Source organism: Grus americana, chromosome 22, assembly GCF_028858705.1.
Source record: "Grus americana isolate bGruAme1 chromosome 22, bGruAme1.mat, whole genome shotgun sequence".
In the NCBI taxonomy this organism is placed as follows: domain Eukaryota; kingdom Metazoa; phylum Chordata; class Aves; order Gruiformes; family Gruidae; genus Grus; species Grus americana.
The window spans coordinates 1,905,248-1,921,884 of record NC_072873.1 but is presented as its reverse complement, the minus strand read 5'-3'; the positions used below and the strand labels follow the sequence as shown (position 1 = coordinate 1,921,884).

Below are 16,637 nucleotides of genomic sequence, written 5' to 3'. Positions count from 1 at the left end.
CAGAGTAATTCCCAGGCATGAAATATCATCGCGGGGGGGTTGTCACCACAAATGTGCTCTTTCCGGCTGTTCCTACGCAGGAGTGGAAACTGGGGTTTCACGTGTTCACGCAGGCTACCATAACCCACTCAAATATACCCAGGCTGCCGTATGTACATACGTGTATCATGCCAAGCACAGTGGGACTCCGAATTGCATGAGCTGCTGCAACACAAATCAGTACAAAGGCGTTTTGTTTGGTTTAGTATTAGGAATATTTTCAAACACTGCCTATAGTTTCAGCAACAAAGAGATCAACAAAAACTCTGCAGTCATAGCCACTTAAAACAAATCCTGTTTCCTTTCGGATTTGCATTACGAGAACTTCTTGTGCTTTAATCCACTTCTCCATAAAGTTTATGGAGCAGCAACAGCTAGTTGAGTCCAAGCAGAAAAAATAACCAACAACTTGTCAGGGGCCAAGCTATTGTTCTGAATGAAGAAAAAACTCATTAGCTTTTAATGAAAACACAGGGAATAAAAACCAAATAGCACAGAACCCCAGCAAATAATTACTCTGCACCTGACGCAAAGCTGCTCTATCTTCCTACTCAAATCCTCAGCAAAATTCCCCAACTTATCGCTCTGGAGCATGAACAAAAGCAAGATTGACTCTAAGGGAAAGAGCAAGAGGCTTCTTGGGCTTACACCTCATCCAGGGGCTCCCCTGGCACTGTTTGGCTACCCCCGAGTGTGTTAAACACTCGACTTTCTTGCTTCATGATAGTTGTGGCACAGGGAAAAAAAAAAAATTATGCCATCTTTCAGCCGTCTGACATTTTCTGCAGAAACAGTTTCTCGCCCAGCAGCAGAAAGAGGGGCTTGAAGGCATTCTGTGTAATTAACGCAGATATCATGCTTTACCCATATCGACTCTAAGCAAATTGCAGAGGGGACAGATTGTGCCTCTGGTGACGGGGGTGTCCCCAGAAGAGGGGGTGGCAATTCAGAGCGCAGTGACTTTGGGCAGCAGCGTCAGTCAGGTCGCAGCAGTCACACCAGGTCTCTGCAGGACCCACGGACATCGCACAGACCTGGCACAGACAAGGCCTCCTGCCTTGGAGGAGAAAAAAAATTCCCAAAGGGAGAACAAAAAGAACCCAATTAAGCATTAACAGGGCTTGGAGCGAGCAGCACAAGTAGAACCTGTGGGAGCAGGTCACCACGATCAGGGAACACGCTGTTGCTTCCTTCTGCGCGGCCTCAAGAGCACAAACGCTGCTCTCTGCAAGGAAGGGAATAATCTGAACCTACCCCTCCTATTTGCTTTGGGGTTTGCAATGCTGGAGGGTAAAAATAAAAATCCTGCGACTATGCCGGAGCGGAGGTAGGATCCAGCAGGTGACAGGTCTTAGGACAGATACCAAAAAACCTCAGTTCAGGCTCTGGGTTTGTTGCGATTCTGTTGTGGAGTGTCAGAAAATGCCTCCATGCCCACCTCCGCTTCTGCAAAAGGGGCAGAGGGACAGTTACTTTTAAGATTAACACCTCTTATTGAGACCTCAAAAGTCAAGACTGACTTTTTTTCCTGTACAAAAACTGGCAAAAAAGTTTTCCTTTCTCTAAGCTGCAGTTTGCCTCTCATAGGGAGGAGGGAAAAAAAAAAGAAAAGGTGAATTAATGCATCCTGACACACACAGGAAGAGAAACAATCTAAATAGGTGAAAGGGCTTTGTGGTGGAAAAAATTCATCTCCAGTAGCTTGTTAAGGGAACTGCAATTAAGCTTACTTTGCATTCAGTGAAGGTCTTTATCTAGGTACCTAGAGTTTCATTAAGCATCTTTTTAGAACATAAGAAAAAATCAATACCAAGCGAGTTCCATTTATGCTTTTATGATAAGCTCGTTCATGCCAAAGCGGAAGTAAAATCCCCAACTCAAGTTAATATTCAAGGAAACGAAGTTCCTGCTTTAAAGTAATGACTCCTTAGTATCATACTACAAATAAAGGTCTCTGATCCAAATCCCATCTGCCTTCATGCTCGACAGTGTTAATATCTCTAGATTTTCAGGGACTAATTTAGCAGTAATGCATTTCCCAAAGCAGAGCTGTAAAAGTATTATCAATACTATGGTTTAATATCCCTTACTACAATCACTTGCTGAAATTATGGAGAATCACATGGAAACACATCAACAGAGACGCACCCACACAGTAAGTACTGCTCACATGTAAATATATTATAGTTTAGCTTTTGTAATGTAGTTAAAGCTCTGTCAACATTGCTATTATAAATTATATACCTTTTTAAACACATTTATGTGCTAGAAAATGTATGATGTTTCTTTTTTGAATGCCTTAAAGGCTTCATCGGCTCCTAAGCGCCCATTTGGATCTGTGTGGTTAGCCCCTGTGATTTAGTACGTGAATAGCTGAGGGTTTGGTGGATGCAGATTTTCTGCAGCTTCTTCATACAGACTATTGACTTTTTTATAGTGCCAGTGCCTGAGTGTCATTACATCTGCCTGAAAATCCCGTGTTTTCTATTGCACACCACAGCGATACCCACACGTGTCCGTCTTCCCCGGGCTGGACCGACAACAGCGGTATTATTAACAAATTACAAGAGAAATTTCTTTATCTACAGATCTCAAAGCGTTTACCCCATTTAATAAATATTTTCTTGGACATGCAGATGATGCACAGAAGGAAAATAACTTTGTCGCTGGCTCACGGGGTAAACAAGGCCACGGCAGGAGCAGGACCCGTCTCTGCTAACGCTGTGTTTTATCAGCGGGACGGGTCTACCTCACGGCAACAGGGTCAAAAGCAAAGCGAGGGACCTCCTTGCGCACAGGAGGAGCCGATTTATCATTGTTTTAGAAATGTCGACCCAAACAGGTCTTGGCTGTCTGACAAGTGAACGCAGTCCAAGCCTAATTTTGTTCACTCAGTATCCAGTTTTTGCTAATTACATGTAGTAAAGCAAATTAATGGTCCACTAAAAATGCCACTTACATTAAAAACCAACTAGAAAGCGGCAAGCTCTTTTGCAGCAGGCTCTCTGCTGCAGTGCTGGGGCGGATTTGGGGGATGCAATGATCCCGTGTGCCCAGCAGGTCGGGCTGCAGCGCGCAGCATCAGCCGGGGGATGCGCGGCCCCTCCAGCCCGGCAGAAGCCCTGCTCCGCTGCCAGCCAGCGCAGCCTTCTCCCACTGCCGGGCACAGAAAGGCAACAAACCTTCCGGGGATTCATCAAACCCATCAGGCAGGAGCCGGGCAATGCAACAATAGACTTCCTAAAGGTTTCTGGGGTGCAAAATCTACTTCTATTGTCAGGGGAGAAAAATTTAAAAAAAAAAAAATCAAAGCCTCACAACAGGTCCAAGTATTTTATTACATCAAAAGGAATTCAAGTTTTGCAACTCAGTTTTGAGAGAATAAACCCAAAGGAGGCCGAGAAGCTCAGAGCATGCTGGGGTTAAATTATTTTCTCTCCCTGTCACATGGCAAAGAAACTTCATGATGATACAAAACAGAAAATAACCTGGAAGTTATTAATTCACAGATCTTCAATCTGACATGCAGATATTCAAACCAAAGTCTTTCTACAACTGATAATGGGTTTATTTCTAAAAGGAAAAGACCAAGACAACAAGAGAAACCCCAAGTCCTGCTCACACACCCAGAAGGCCCCCCACAAACAGCACAAGAGGTTTGCGACTTGCAAGCCTTGCTGGAAGGACAACTTTGGCAGGGCTGCTCTGTAAGACAGCACAGCTCCTTCTTGTGACTCCAAATAGCCGATGAGGCTGGGGGGGCTAGGTATCCCCCAAACCCATGAAGAAGCTGCTGAGCCCACACTGCACCTCTCCCCTCACTCTCTATTTTCTAATCCCGTGCCAGCCCCTTGTGTCATTGCCCAGCTGAGGTCTCCTCTCCCGTTTTCTCTCCCTTTTCCTCGCTGTGTGTTTGCTCTCTCCCTCCCTCCTCCCCTAACTTCCTCCCCCCAGCTCCCCTCTCTCGCAATCCTTGGCACCCTTTCAGCAAAGGCACTGCATATTCTGCCTCTCAAGCGGGCAGCAGCTACACAGAACAGCTGCCTGACAGGGGAAACACAGCACATTTCAGTCTTGCTAGGAACAAGCCTGAAACCCAGCGCAGCAGAAGATTCCCACGGGATGTAAACAAGTAAACAAGATTTATTCTTTCTTTTATGACCCGGCAACACATCAGTGAAATACAAAGCCCGTCCAACGTGAGCAAAACCAGCCTAAAGCTACCAACAGTTTGTATTTCTGTCTACCAATAAATTATTCCTCGTGAGTCTCTTTGAAGAGAGAAGGTCTTCATATAAAGGATGGGGATATTGAGGCACAGGAAGATCACAAATCTACGCTTTGGTTCATCTTCTGAGGTACCAGCTCTGCTAGGAACACAGCAAACCAGTGTCTGCGAAGCCAAACCCCACATTTGTGCAGTGCAATAATTAACAAACAGTTCTGCAAATACAGTCTGGGATTTAAAAAAAATAAAAAAAAAAATCTATCAACATCTTTGGTACCAAAGAGGAGACTACAGGCCAAATAGTTTTGAGTAATGTCCACTGCAGTGGCAGTAGGTTCAGCGTATTTTCTTAGCGGAAACTCTTCCAAGCGAACAAGGAATAAAGAGAACTAACCCACGAGGGAGCTGGAGTTTAGCGAGCATATTCCAATGACAAGACACAAGGAGGCTGTCTTGCCCGTATCTGCAGCAATTTTCACTGTTAAGAAAAAATAAGTACAGACAGCGAATGCAAAGACAGGAGCGTATAGCAGAGCGATAGGCACTCCAGGGACCGGAGAAGATGCCCATTAGGCATTTATGATAATGCAAAGGATGATTTTACAGTTGTGTTTCAGGATGGAGTCTGACTAAAGGGCAGAATTACTGGATGGGGTTAGTGCTCTACAAACCAATGCAACACAGAAATCATTGTGGGGAGAGGAGGGAGACAGACTCAAAACTCCAGAACTGAACCAGCTGAAGGCTCGGAAGACCCCAGAGTCAGGAGCCAGCGCCGCACTCCCAGCCCCGCTCCCGCTGAGCGAGGGCTACGGACACAGAGGGCACCCGTGTCGCTGCTCCCCAGCCAGGCTCAGAGGTGTACAACAGGGCGCTCCTTTTCCTGAGGGCTCCAGAACATCTTAATGGCCAAACCAGAGAATTTACATCCTTTTTCCCCATTTTTGTGGAGCAGGAGGGTCTATTACCCACTGTGAGCGAGCTCAGGTGATGGTATATGTGAACGCTCTCGTACTCTATCCCCAGTGGGGCAATTTCTTGAATGTTCTTCTGTTCTGCACGAGCACAGAGCAACGCTTGGGCTGCGTGTTCATCTAAGCACATTACAATAACCCCTGAGATTTCTTTATAAAAAGGAAAGCTGCAGCACATTCCTATTACGCAAACAAGTTCAGAAAACACAGAGGGTTCATTTGAGAAGGCTCTCTATCTCCAAAGCTGCACATCAGGCAATTTAGACAATCTAATAATTAGAGTATTTTATTAACTGACCAAAGCGAGAGCAATAGAACCTGTTAATATTTAACTTACTGGGGCTCCCCAAACTGCTGTATATTTAGCATCTTTACTGACAATTTTTATCATCTTTTCATGGTGCATTGCTGTATTCTGAAGGGTCTGGTGTGCTCTGAACTTCCCAGGGGAGGGAAGCACGGGACACCCCTAAATGTGAACGACGAGGGCAAGCTCTGCCCAAGGCGTTACAATTCGGATGGGTTTCAAAGGACGACGAGTGACTCAGTAACTTGAACACTTTGATTAATGAAGTCGAGATCTCCAAGAAGCACCTAGTAATCCAAACCAGGAAACTTTCCTCAAGTTTGTAAGAAGTTTTAAATCAATGGGCTGGTTTAAAGAGAGTTCAAAAGCCCTCCTCATTAACCTAATTCTTCTCAGTAAAGGTCATGAAAGTTTTGACATTAACTGCAGAATAACCCAGCCAAACTGCTAGTTGCAGTTACCTGGTCTTTCACTCCCATTATAAATTCTGCACGTTCTTCATTTGCTGGCTCAAAGTAAAGATTGATAACAGTAAACCTTTTTTTAAAAAAAAAAATCAAATGACATCTTTATTTTTGGAGGCTTTTCCCTCCTCCTCCCCCCACTTCACGCAATGAACACATCCCAAAAAAGTGACTTATGTTTTCAAGAAACAAGGAGAAAGCCTTTTGTATTTCCTTGTACTACAGCAATATGAATTTCAATCAAGGGTAAACATCTCCCCCTTAATTACTGTGCACTCACAACTAGCTGAATATCTTTCAGACCACTGCAGAACTTTCAAGGGTGCTCGTTGGAACAGCCTGGGACGAGAGATCTTGGGACGAGGCTGGATTTTGGCACACTCGAGTGCTCTGCCAAGTTTTCTTGTCCCCTCCAGCCAAAGGGTGCTGCAAGGTCTGTTGCAGCCCTGGGCCTGAATTCCCAGGTTTTTAAAAGATTTTAAAGCTTCATGATAAATAGGAGCTTGGTTTCTCATTTGAGCACTCAAAATGCAATAGCAACAGTTTCAAAGTTACACATACCTCTTGATTTTTCTATGTATATGTGTAAATAAAAATACACCTCCGTAGAGCCCTTCCCAGAGCACAGACGCTTGCCTCCTACCTACGACATTTTTCCAAGCAGGGCACTCTGTTTTCTCCTATAATCGTTACTTGCCTCCAAAATTTGTGCACAATACCGTAGGTAGCAGAATAATTTATAAGTCCATGTAAAAGCAAAGCTGTGCAGCTGCTCAGAGTTTGCAAAACTATGAAACAGGAGGGATTTCAATGCAAAAAATACTGTCTCTACACAGATTAGTTTGCCCAGAATATAATACATACACAGAGGCAAAAAAACTGCACGCTTGGAGCTGCAGGAAGCAAAGCTTCAGCGCTGATAAAGAGACCTGTCAGAAGTGTTGATATTAAAGCTTTTCTTTTTTAAGTTAAAGAACACATGCCTTTGTGTATATTTTATTTTTCATTAATTAACTCTGTTCCACACACCACCCAAACACATCTTGGACTTTAGAAGGCATTCTAACAAAATTTTTTTTGTTTTCTTTTTGTCTCTACGTGTTATGACATTTCAAGGGTTGTAGCTGGCACTCATGTTTATAAAGCCGGGGAATTCCACACATGGCGATAGAATAGATATTTTAACAATATGTTACAAATATTGTCAATTCGATATTTTTTCCTTTGCGTTTTCAAACACATCATAAATCTAGACTAGGTTTCTGCATATGAACCCTGCTTACCACTGAGCTGGAGACTCTTGGCATGAACGCAAAGAGGGTTTTTTATAAATAAAACTTAGTAAAATCACTATGCACTCCATTAATTCAGGAACACTCTGCCTCAGCTTCAAAGGGGATCTTTACAGTAAAGATGGTGTTTTTGCTGCTTTAATGATTTGCTACTTGTACTTGTCATAACTACATGAACCAAATATGCAATACCAGGGAGCAGCAGTTTAGGGAAATGCACAGTTCCGTCTCCCATCCAGCTCCACTTCAGTTCAATTCAATAGATTTGAGGCTTTATATAGAAAAGCTACTTCATAAATCTAACACTTGAGGCCATTGTATAATGCCAGTTAATGAAAGAAAACTACAGGCATGCCTCAGGTATATACGTACCTCGCGCACTGCTATGACATCCAACCCCGAGAATAACTGGCGACCCGTGGAGTGCTCTGCATCCCACCCAAAGTAAGTAGGGCCGATAGAGGTAAAACGATACACACTTCATCTAAATAGTATATACTATGAGATAAGTGGCCTACTAAGACTTTCCACACTGTTACTTACTTAATCCTTTTACAGAACATGAAGGCTCCCAACATTTAAGTCATGTTTTATCCCGGTCAGTCCCTTACCGCACCTCCCTGGCACACGTTTGTATTTATTCCTCCCCGCTTCAGGGAGGTGACATTTTCAGGGGTTAAAGTACAGAGCTGGGAGAAGCAGTAGATCTGGACCTAATTCCTGAACACACCTGTAGATGTTCTGGTACCTTAAGCACATTTCTTGAGCCTCAGTTTTCCTTAATTTAATAAATGGGAACAACAATGCTCATGCTCTCGCATGCTTTGACTACTTACAAATACTTTGAGGAACGTTACTATTCAGAAAATACACAGCACTTCAGTCCAAACCATTTGGAATGGATTTTTGATGGAAAAGCAAAAATGTTACCATAAGCTCAGTGAAAATAAATCTGGGTTTATTCATCTATTTGGGGTTGTTTCAACATAAAGTAAAAAGTCATTGCCTACAACTGCATCCAGTGTATTTTTGGCGTGAACGAGTTGAGTGCCCCGCATGATGCCGTGCGAAGAGCAGGAAGACCCAGGTACCCCACAGGAGAATTTGGAGGGACAATTCTTTATCGGCCCCAGGCTGGAGCCCTCAGCTGGGAGGGCAGCGCCACATTTCCTCCAGCTCTGAAGGTTTATGGCCAAGCAGAGCGCTACAGAGCCAGTTGAGCTCCAGAGTACCTCGGAATACTGTACAGACATCAATGATTTAATCTAATTCACTTCTACCAGTGGTCATGTTGTCTTTTTACACTCGCCCATCTTTGCGTGTCTTTGGGGTTTGGGAATGGAGAAGCTGAGATGCACCAGTGACAATAATTGAGTGCCAAGTCCCACTCCAGCAAAGCCAAGCGTGCAGCCTGACCCACAGCTCATTTAGCCACACAGACACCGTCTTCTTTAACCCCTCCTTTTGCATTGCTCCCTGTCCCTCCATTCTCTTCCCTCCAGTTTCCCTCTCCTCCTCTTGAACGTTGGATTCTTTTGCGGTTCCCCAGAATGGCCTCTTGCCGCTCCCCCAGACCATTCGTCTCTTCTAAGCCAAAGCTGTTGCAGAACATTTCCCCTGCACTGAATTGTGAGAAGAGACGGAAACAGCAGAAAGGAACTTGGGGGAGGGCTACCACTGACCCACGTCCTCTCCAGATTTTCTTTGCCAACTTTCCTCAGCTCTCTTTCCACAAAGGGGAGGTTGCTGCAAGACAACAAGGGCATGCATGCATAAAATATATTAAGTGTATAAAATGGTTCACATAGGCAGTCAGCCCTCCTCCAAAAGGAAATATGAGTCACCCTGGGGCTCTGTTCAAAGAGGACCAAGGAACACAGCAAAAATAATTTGCAACTACACACTACAGTCAACAACGTCGCTCAGTGCATACGACTTGGGCACAGCAACTCATCCCACGTCTCACTCTGCTCAGTTCCATCTTCCTGAAACTGCACTGGTTTGCCCAACTCATCCTCCAGACAAGACCTATGCTCCTGCTTCATGGACATTTCTGCTTGCTGGGAGATATCAAGATCGATTGTATTAGTTTCAGCCAATACTGGAAACCAGCAGGTTGGGATAGCTGGAATCGATGAGGTTTTGGTCTTCAGAGGGATTTCAGCACGGCTCCGAGTTCAAGGAGCACAACTGCCTTTACCAGATGCGGTCACAAGTTGGGCTGAAACCCCCTTGAAAAAGCTGTTTACTAGGTACTACAAAGAAAATCCCAAACCTTCTTAGAAGCCTTTTCCTTTCCCACATCAGCCTGTTATTTAAATGCCCTGGCAGCACAGCTAGGCAGCTAATTTATGCCTGGTTTTTGCAGTCCTCTTACCAGCATGTCTAGGCACATGGGATTTATTTTCTTCTTTAAAACCAAGCCTCACATTGTAGTTCTCCAGCTTTTTTTCCATTCAGCATGCACCAAGTTCTCCTCACCACCTTCCCTTCCCCCAGCAAGGTATCACAAACTAGAGCTGATGCTCTCAAGGTGATGTCCGAGCCCATGTTTTAACTCCCAAGTTGTCCTGTTTCCTTAGTACATTTTTTTCAGAATAGTATTAGTTCAAGATGACATAGGGACACATTTGGAGATATCTACATACCTGAAGACCCAAACACCTGTACAGTAATTCCTAACAGGTATTGAAGCGAGCTAGGCACTTCATTTACAGATCTATACACAGTTCTACAAACCAATCTTCCTAATATTACTTAGGCTTCCAACTCTACAAAAGAATAAAAAATATTTCAAAAGAACAAAAGCATCCCTCCTCCACCCTTTAAATTGTATGAACTTTCAAAATTAAAAAAAACTAATTTTGAGCCCTTTTATGTGTTCTAATCCTCTCTCACTTTTTTTTAATTTTGAACACAGCTGTCTGTTGTACTTTCTCAAATGATGCCAGATGCTGGGTTCATCAACCAAACGCATGAAAACAATGGTTTGAAAGCAATTAGAAGCACCGAGGCTGCACCGAGGCTCATATTAAAATGTGATAACACTGTTCTAGTGGGAATTGCAACGCTGCTGCATTTCTGACATTTCTGTGCTGCCAGACAGACAGGATGTGCTGGAAGTGGGCCCTGATCGAGGAGGTAACATACTGGAATTTATTCCTGGAGTAAATGAAGGATTAGCTGAGTTGGAACACTCGCAAGGATTTTTATTACAGCCCCAGCTCCCATCTCGTTTGAACGCTGGCAGATCCTTCTGTCTGTGCTCACGTATCACAACCATTATTTAAGGAAAAAAAAGATGAACCCACCGAACCACACGCCGTGGCTGTACCCAATGCTCCAAATCAGGAATCAGAGCTGAGCTCCACCGATCCGATACGGAGTCAGAGGAGCTCCAGGTCAGCTCTGAGCAAATACATATCCATCAATCGCCCCGAATATGCCGAAGTACCCACTGACATGGCTTGTGACCTGCAGGCACCCTGGAAAGTTTAAATCATCACCCCCATTATCGTGGAAATGAAGATCAAAGTCACGATCAGAATCTCCCAGCTTGTTAACAGACATAACAAGAGATGGTCACGGTCCTGAAAAATTTACAGCCTGACCATTTGTCTACACCTGGAGGTTGATTCAATTTCAAGTTCGGGTTAACATGACGCAACGAGACCGGAGGAAGCTTGCTGAAGGTTACCCAACAGCCTTTACTCCCAAGCCAATGGCCCATGGGAATATACTGCCCTTTCTGAACTTTAGACCTTTTCTGGAGACAGAAGTTTTGCAGAAAAATTTCCTGAGTTTATCCAAGACAATACATTTATGTCAGCACCACACAGTTTTGTATTATTTGCTCTCAAGGGTAAGGAGAAATGGACTTCCACTGCCCAGAAAGAGCACTAACCCCAACTCCTGCATCAGCCTTCGCTACAGCTTTGCCCCTTTCCACCCCTAAGAACTGCCACGCACAGCTATATATTCAGTTTAAGCTCTTCTCCTTGTTGACTTTGCATAGAAAACATCACACACATCCAGCCCTTCCCTGCTCCCCATGCTCACAGCGGTGCGAAATCTCCCCTCCTTCCCTGGCTTGTACTCACCTCGGGGCAGAAAATCCAAGTGGTACCTAAAAGACCAAAAAGAGACAGATGTAAGCATATATTATTTTCTTAATGATTTGTTCCACCCTGATGAATAAGTGACAGATGGGAGAGCTGTGCCAGAAGCACTGCCAGGAACCCAGCGAATGGTCAACACGCATTTTGTGCAAGAAGCTTCAAGAGGAACTGCGAGTCCTACAGATGCTAGCTGGCCCCTGCAACATCCTCTGCTACCTAAGGAACCTCCTTCACATCTCCTCCTCTTGGAGACTTTCAAAGACTCCCAACTTCCTTCCAAAAGAACAGGCGTCTCTCTCCAAATGCAAAGGTTTACACGACTTTTTGCTTTCCAGCCTTAATTAAAGAGCTTTAGAAGTCCCTTCCCACCCAAACTATTCTATTCTAACTTGTCTTAACCTCATCTCACAGGTTCCCTTATGGCAGCAACATCGCAGAGGGTAGTACACCCTGCCCACCTCTGGCTGTGTAAAAAAAAAATCCTCCGTGATTTCTTCATCTCTCACACTTTGAGCGCATCTTGGGTTGACATCAGAGTCATTTTAATAAGGGAACAGCACTGGTGAGTTTTGGAAACAGATCAAGGACTGGGGATAAACCACAAAGTGACCCATTCACAGGCAAGATGTGTAACAAACGGTTGGTCTATAGGCACTAGTGGCAAGAATCCAGTATGTAAAAATCCAATCAATTTGTTTCCTCATTAAAAGCTTTCATGAAGAAAATTATTTAACACAAACATTCAAGCTACTGACACAGATTAATTAGAAAACAACAACAGAATTCTGATTAAGGGCATAATATTTATTTGACTTGTTTGCTTTGGACAAAACAAAATTAAAAGTGTGCACAGATAGAAGAAACTTTCCTGGGAGAACAGGCTCAGTGATAAATGACAGCTGTATTATATTGAAAAGAGCCACACCGCTCTGCCTCATAGCAAGAAAGGGCTGCAGATTTCTCCGGGCCTTTGGATGCTCTTGGCAGTGGTCGTCTATTTTTAGGACGAGCTCTTTCCTATCCATCCTACACCCTGAAGCCCAGAGAAGCAACACCACCTACCCAAGGTCAGGGGAACCATCAGAGCAGCTCCATCCTTTTGTTTCTAAAGAGCATTAACTGTTACTCAACATTTGCTTTGAGAATTCAAACATTATTCAGCACTGAAAAACCTCCCCGCCCTGGGCTCAACCTCCACTCTGCGAGAGAAGGGGTACCCGCAAGTCCAGCATCCCCGAGCGCTGAAATACTTTTGTCTCTTGAACAGACGACTGCGAGACAAGGACAGCAAAAATCACTTCTTGTTTTGTGAACTTTTGTCTCTTGTGCTTGAGAGACTGTCCTAATCTCCCCTGAACATGTTTTAGTGATAACATTTACTGCACTAGGACCAAAATGATTTTCTGTCACTTCTAATTCCAGTTCAATAAAAGTGTAAGAGCTTTGTTTCTAACCTCTGTCATTTTTAATACAGTAAAATGGTTTAAAAAAATGTAAAATTGAGTTCTATTTCCTACTGGACCAGCAAGCCCATGTTAGCTTCACTCTGATCAAATTTAAAGGGGGGGAATACAAAAAAAGATGTTTTGCCTTTTTTTTTTTTTTTAAAGCATAACGAAACAGTCAAAAATTCTAATCTCATCAGATCAGGATGTGTCTTTAATCTCATGCTTTGATCATTTTCACTCTGGAAAGGCTTAAGCAGAGAATGAAAGTTAGTTTAAAATTTAATCGGGAATGGGGAGGAAGATGGTCTTGTTCTTACAGAAGATGAAAGAGTAATGATCTAATTCCTTCATCTGCCACTGACTGCATGAAAATCTTGAATAAATTACTTGTCTTGAGAGCTTAAAAAGCACCCACATATGATGCCACAGGATTTTCAATATGTTCCCTTATAGGATTTCTTTCTTTCTTCCTGATGGTTTGTATGTGCCTAAGACAGGGAGAGGGGAAGCACAGCTTTCAGCTTCTGTTTCCCCCACCCCTTCCTGCAGGTAACTTCAGCTTTACCTACTCAGCGAGTTACATTTTCTCCATTTTCAGACCAGAATATCTTTTTGTTCCTGCCTTACCCAAGAAATGCAATTATTTGGACAAAACACCCATTTTGCTGCAACAGGCTAGGTAGCAAATAGGGCAAGATCAAAAATATCTATAGCCCTAAGTCACGTGCATGCTTATAGATTGAGAATAAAGCATGTTTCTGTGCAGCAGAGGAGGAACTCAGCTAGCAGGAGGTAGTTAGTCATCTTGGGCCATTCTCCAAAGTACAGAGCTTGAGGCCAATTATGATTTTCGTTCCCAGTTAAGACAGTACTAACTGACAAGCGTGTTACGCCTTTAACACGCCCCGTCTGTGGGTAACAGGCAGTTACACAACGTTTTGCTCTTTAGCTTTGCAGGTGGTTTACCCGAAAAGTTATAGTCAATAATTTCTCACAGCGAATAATTAAAATAAATTGTAATTGCTCCATAGACATCCCCCCTTGAGCCAGACAGCATAAGTTAGAAACTGGAGGCTTAATTCTTATTCAGCAGCATCTTTATTTTGGAGGTTATCTGCCTTGGGATCAGGTTTGACATTTTCTTCCTTAATCATCAACAATTTTTAGATCTCAAACATGAAGAGTAAAAGCTTCTCATTCATTTTCTTAACCAGAAAGTTTGGGAATAGGGGATCTATTTGGATCTATTTGCTATATTAGACACTTTATTAAAAAACGCTCCTATCCACCACAGCTATCAGCAGAACCCCCCAAGAAGAGTACCAGTTAAGGCAAAACATAGCAAAGAGTTGTCAGCCAAATAGGAAAGTCCAATCTACATCAGACCTAAAGAAAGTGGAGGGAGACAGGGAAAACTCTTGTCAAATGATTAACGAGCTTCAGCCAAACAAGCTCACAAAGGAATTTATTGAGAATTTTGATGCTATATGTAAAGCGAGGAACTCGCCCAAAAATATCTGATTTCTATTACAAAGCCAGAGAACGAGTGTTGCGCTGCCAATACTTTAACGAGAGACATGCTATTAGTATTTCTCCCACATGGTTTGCGACAAACCACCCACCTCTCACCTCATCGGTGCGTATTTTGGGCCAGACAGGAAGAAGTCACAGATTTGTTCTGTTGAAAACGCAAACTGTTTCTCACGATCATATAGCCTTTGAGGTTACGCACTCAACAAGCAAACATCAGAGGGGCTCGATTTTCTGGAAATGTTTATGTTCTTTGCTCCTGAAAAACATACAGATCCCAGTTCTAATTCATCAGCCTCCCAGTAGCAGTGTCTCCAACTGGACCCAATCAAAATTGCAACTCAACTGTGTGAACAGACCTCAGAGGGTGACCTTATCCTGACAAGGAGTATAAGAAAATGCTGTTGTCATGTTGGAAAGGGAAACTGAGTCACCGAGCAGGCAGGTTTGCCAGAAAGCCACATTCCCAACAGGAACCCAACATCCTTACAGTCTTGAGCCAGGACTAATGTTTCTCCATGCCTGGTGGGTAAGGACCAGGTCCTTCTGCTGCCTCCCGCAGAGCCACGACTTGGTCTTCAGAAGTAAAAGATTCTTCCAGGACATATCAGGGCCTTGATCACAGATTTTATCCTTGCACTGGTTTATAACAGAAGCAAGATTGGAAGCAACCCCAAGAGCATCAGTTAGGCCCTTGTGAGGTTTGAAAATAAGTTCTCCAAATCCTTCCTAGCTGTACTGTATGATGGATTCACCTTCAACAAAGAGCTTGCTTCTCATAGCTCTCTTACTCGACAGCAGTCACCCAAGGACAGCGATGCTGCCAGGCCTGACCAAAAGGACTCCATTCCTGGCAGATGCAGGGCTACCAGCAAAGTTACTTCAACACTCCTATCACCTCAGCAGCAGTGTTTAAACCAGGGAAACGCAGAAATATCCCTTCTTGTTCCACAAGGAAGGGCAGATTAAGCCCTGAAATACACAAGGATGAAATTCCCCTCCCCGGGTCAGTATTATGCCACGCTAGGTCTAGATTTGCCCTTTGATATAAGCACAGGACTTGTGTTTTCTTAGAGCACCAAGATAATTTGGTTTTATCCCTATGTTTCCACCCTTCACACAAAACTCAAGCAGCAGACCTAGCCCAGGCCTCAAATCCTCTGTTGCATGGGGGAAGTGGTGTCAAATCCCACCAACGCACAGAAATCCAATAAAATACACGCTTTACACACCCACTCCTCCCATCCTCAACCTGAGTTTGCTGACCAGCATCCACTGCTTGCAGCAAGTCCCCGAGCTGAAGGATCAAACCAGATCCATTTGGGGCTAGAAGCAAAAAATGGCTGTTTGAAATCTTTCCATCTGTATCATGCAGGGGGGTCAAACTTGATGGTTATAATAGTCTCTTTGCAGCTCTAAAGTCTATAAAAGTCTAAACCCCACTTTCCTCTCAGACTCAATTTCAGCAGGAACCATAAAATAAAGTCAGGTTTCAATGAAATTTCCTGTATTTTCCTGTCCAATTAAGAACACTAATATCACCACAGATGTTATTAAATTAGATATTTCAAGACAGTCTAATTTGTTTGGTGCACGGTATTTGTTGGTTTTTAATGTTTGCAAAAAAAAATTAAAAATCAATGTTGTACAAGATTTCAAGCAGGAAAAAAAAAGACGAAAATGGGATTGGGGAGCTCACCATTAGCAAAGTCGGTTACAAACCACTTCAAATGCATTTCTCGGTTAAATGTTACAGAAGCAGCAGCAGCTATGCAAAGACTCTGGTTACACAATTTCAATCATTTACAGTCCTCAGGTTTCAGATTAACAATGCATTCACAAGGAAATGGATGGGGAAACAGGAGTAATTTTATCAGCTGGAATGGAAAATGATGCAAATTACTGAAAGGAGTCTAACCCAGAAGGCACCAAACTGCATTACTGGCAGAGAGAATGGCCACATTCACCCCAGGTATAAAAGCAGGTAGAATACGATAACAGCTGAATTGAATTTGTGCCCCTGCCACACCATATATTAACACAAGAGAATTCCTTCGTCAGCACTCCCCAAAAGGGGGGGGGGGGAAATCCCCTACTGAGATTACAGAATAAATTGGGAACATCCTAACAGAACCTTTACCAGACTTTAAAAAGAAATAATCACCATGGTCTGTATTAAACTTGACTGTTGAAAACTAAAAGGAAAGCCTGTGCTCACACACACCCAGGCACAGATG

General features: G+C 43.5%; 1 protein-coding gene across 2 annotated transcripts in view; it reads right to left on the bottom strand.

The window, feature by feature from the left end:
- SKAP1 (src kinase associated phosphoprotein 1) overlaps positions 1 to 16,637 on the bottom strand; it is a 153,990-nt gene that overhangs the window by 125,928 nt on the left and 11,425 nt on the right. The window contains exon 3 of one of the 2 annotated variants that reach the window (XM_054801585.1): positions 11,405 to 11,430. The exons of the other annotated variant lie outside the window; for it this stretch is intronic. Within the exon in view, the coding sequence (XP_054657560.1) occupies positions 11,405 to 11,430 (26 nt within the window). The remainder of the gene's footprint in view (positions 1 to 11,404; positions 11,431 to 16,637) is intronic. 2 annotated transcript variants of the gene reach the window in all.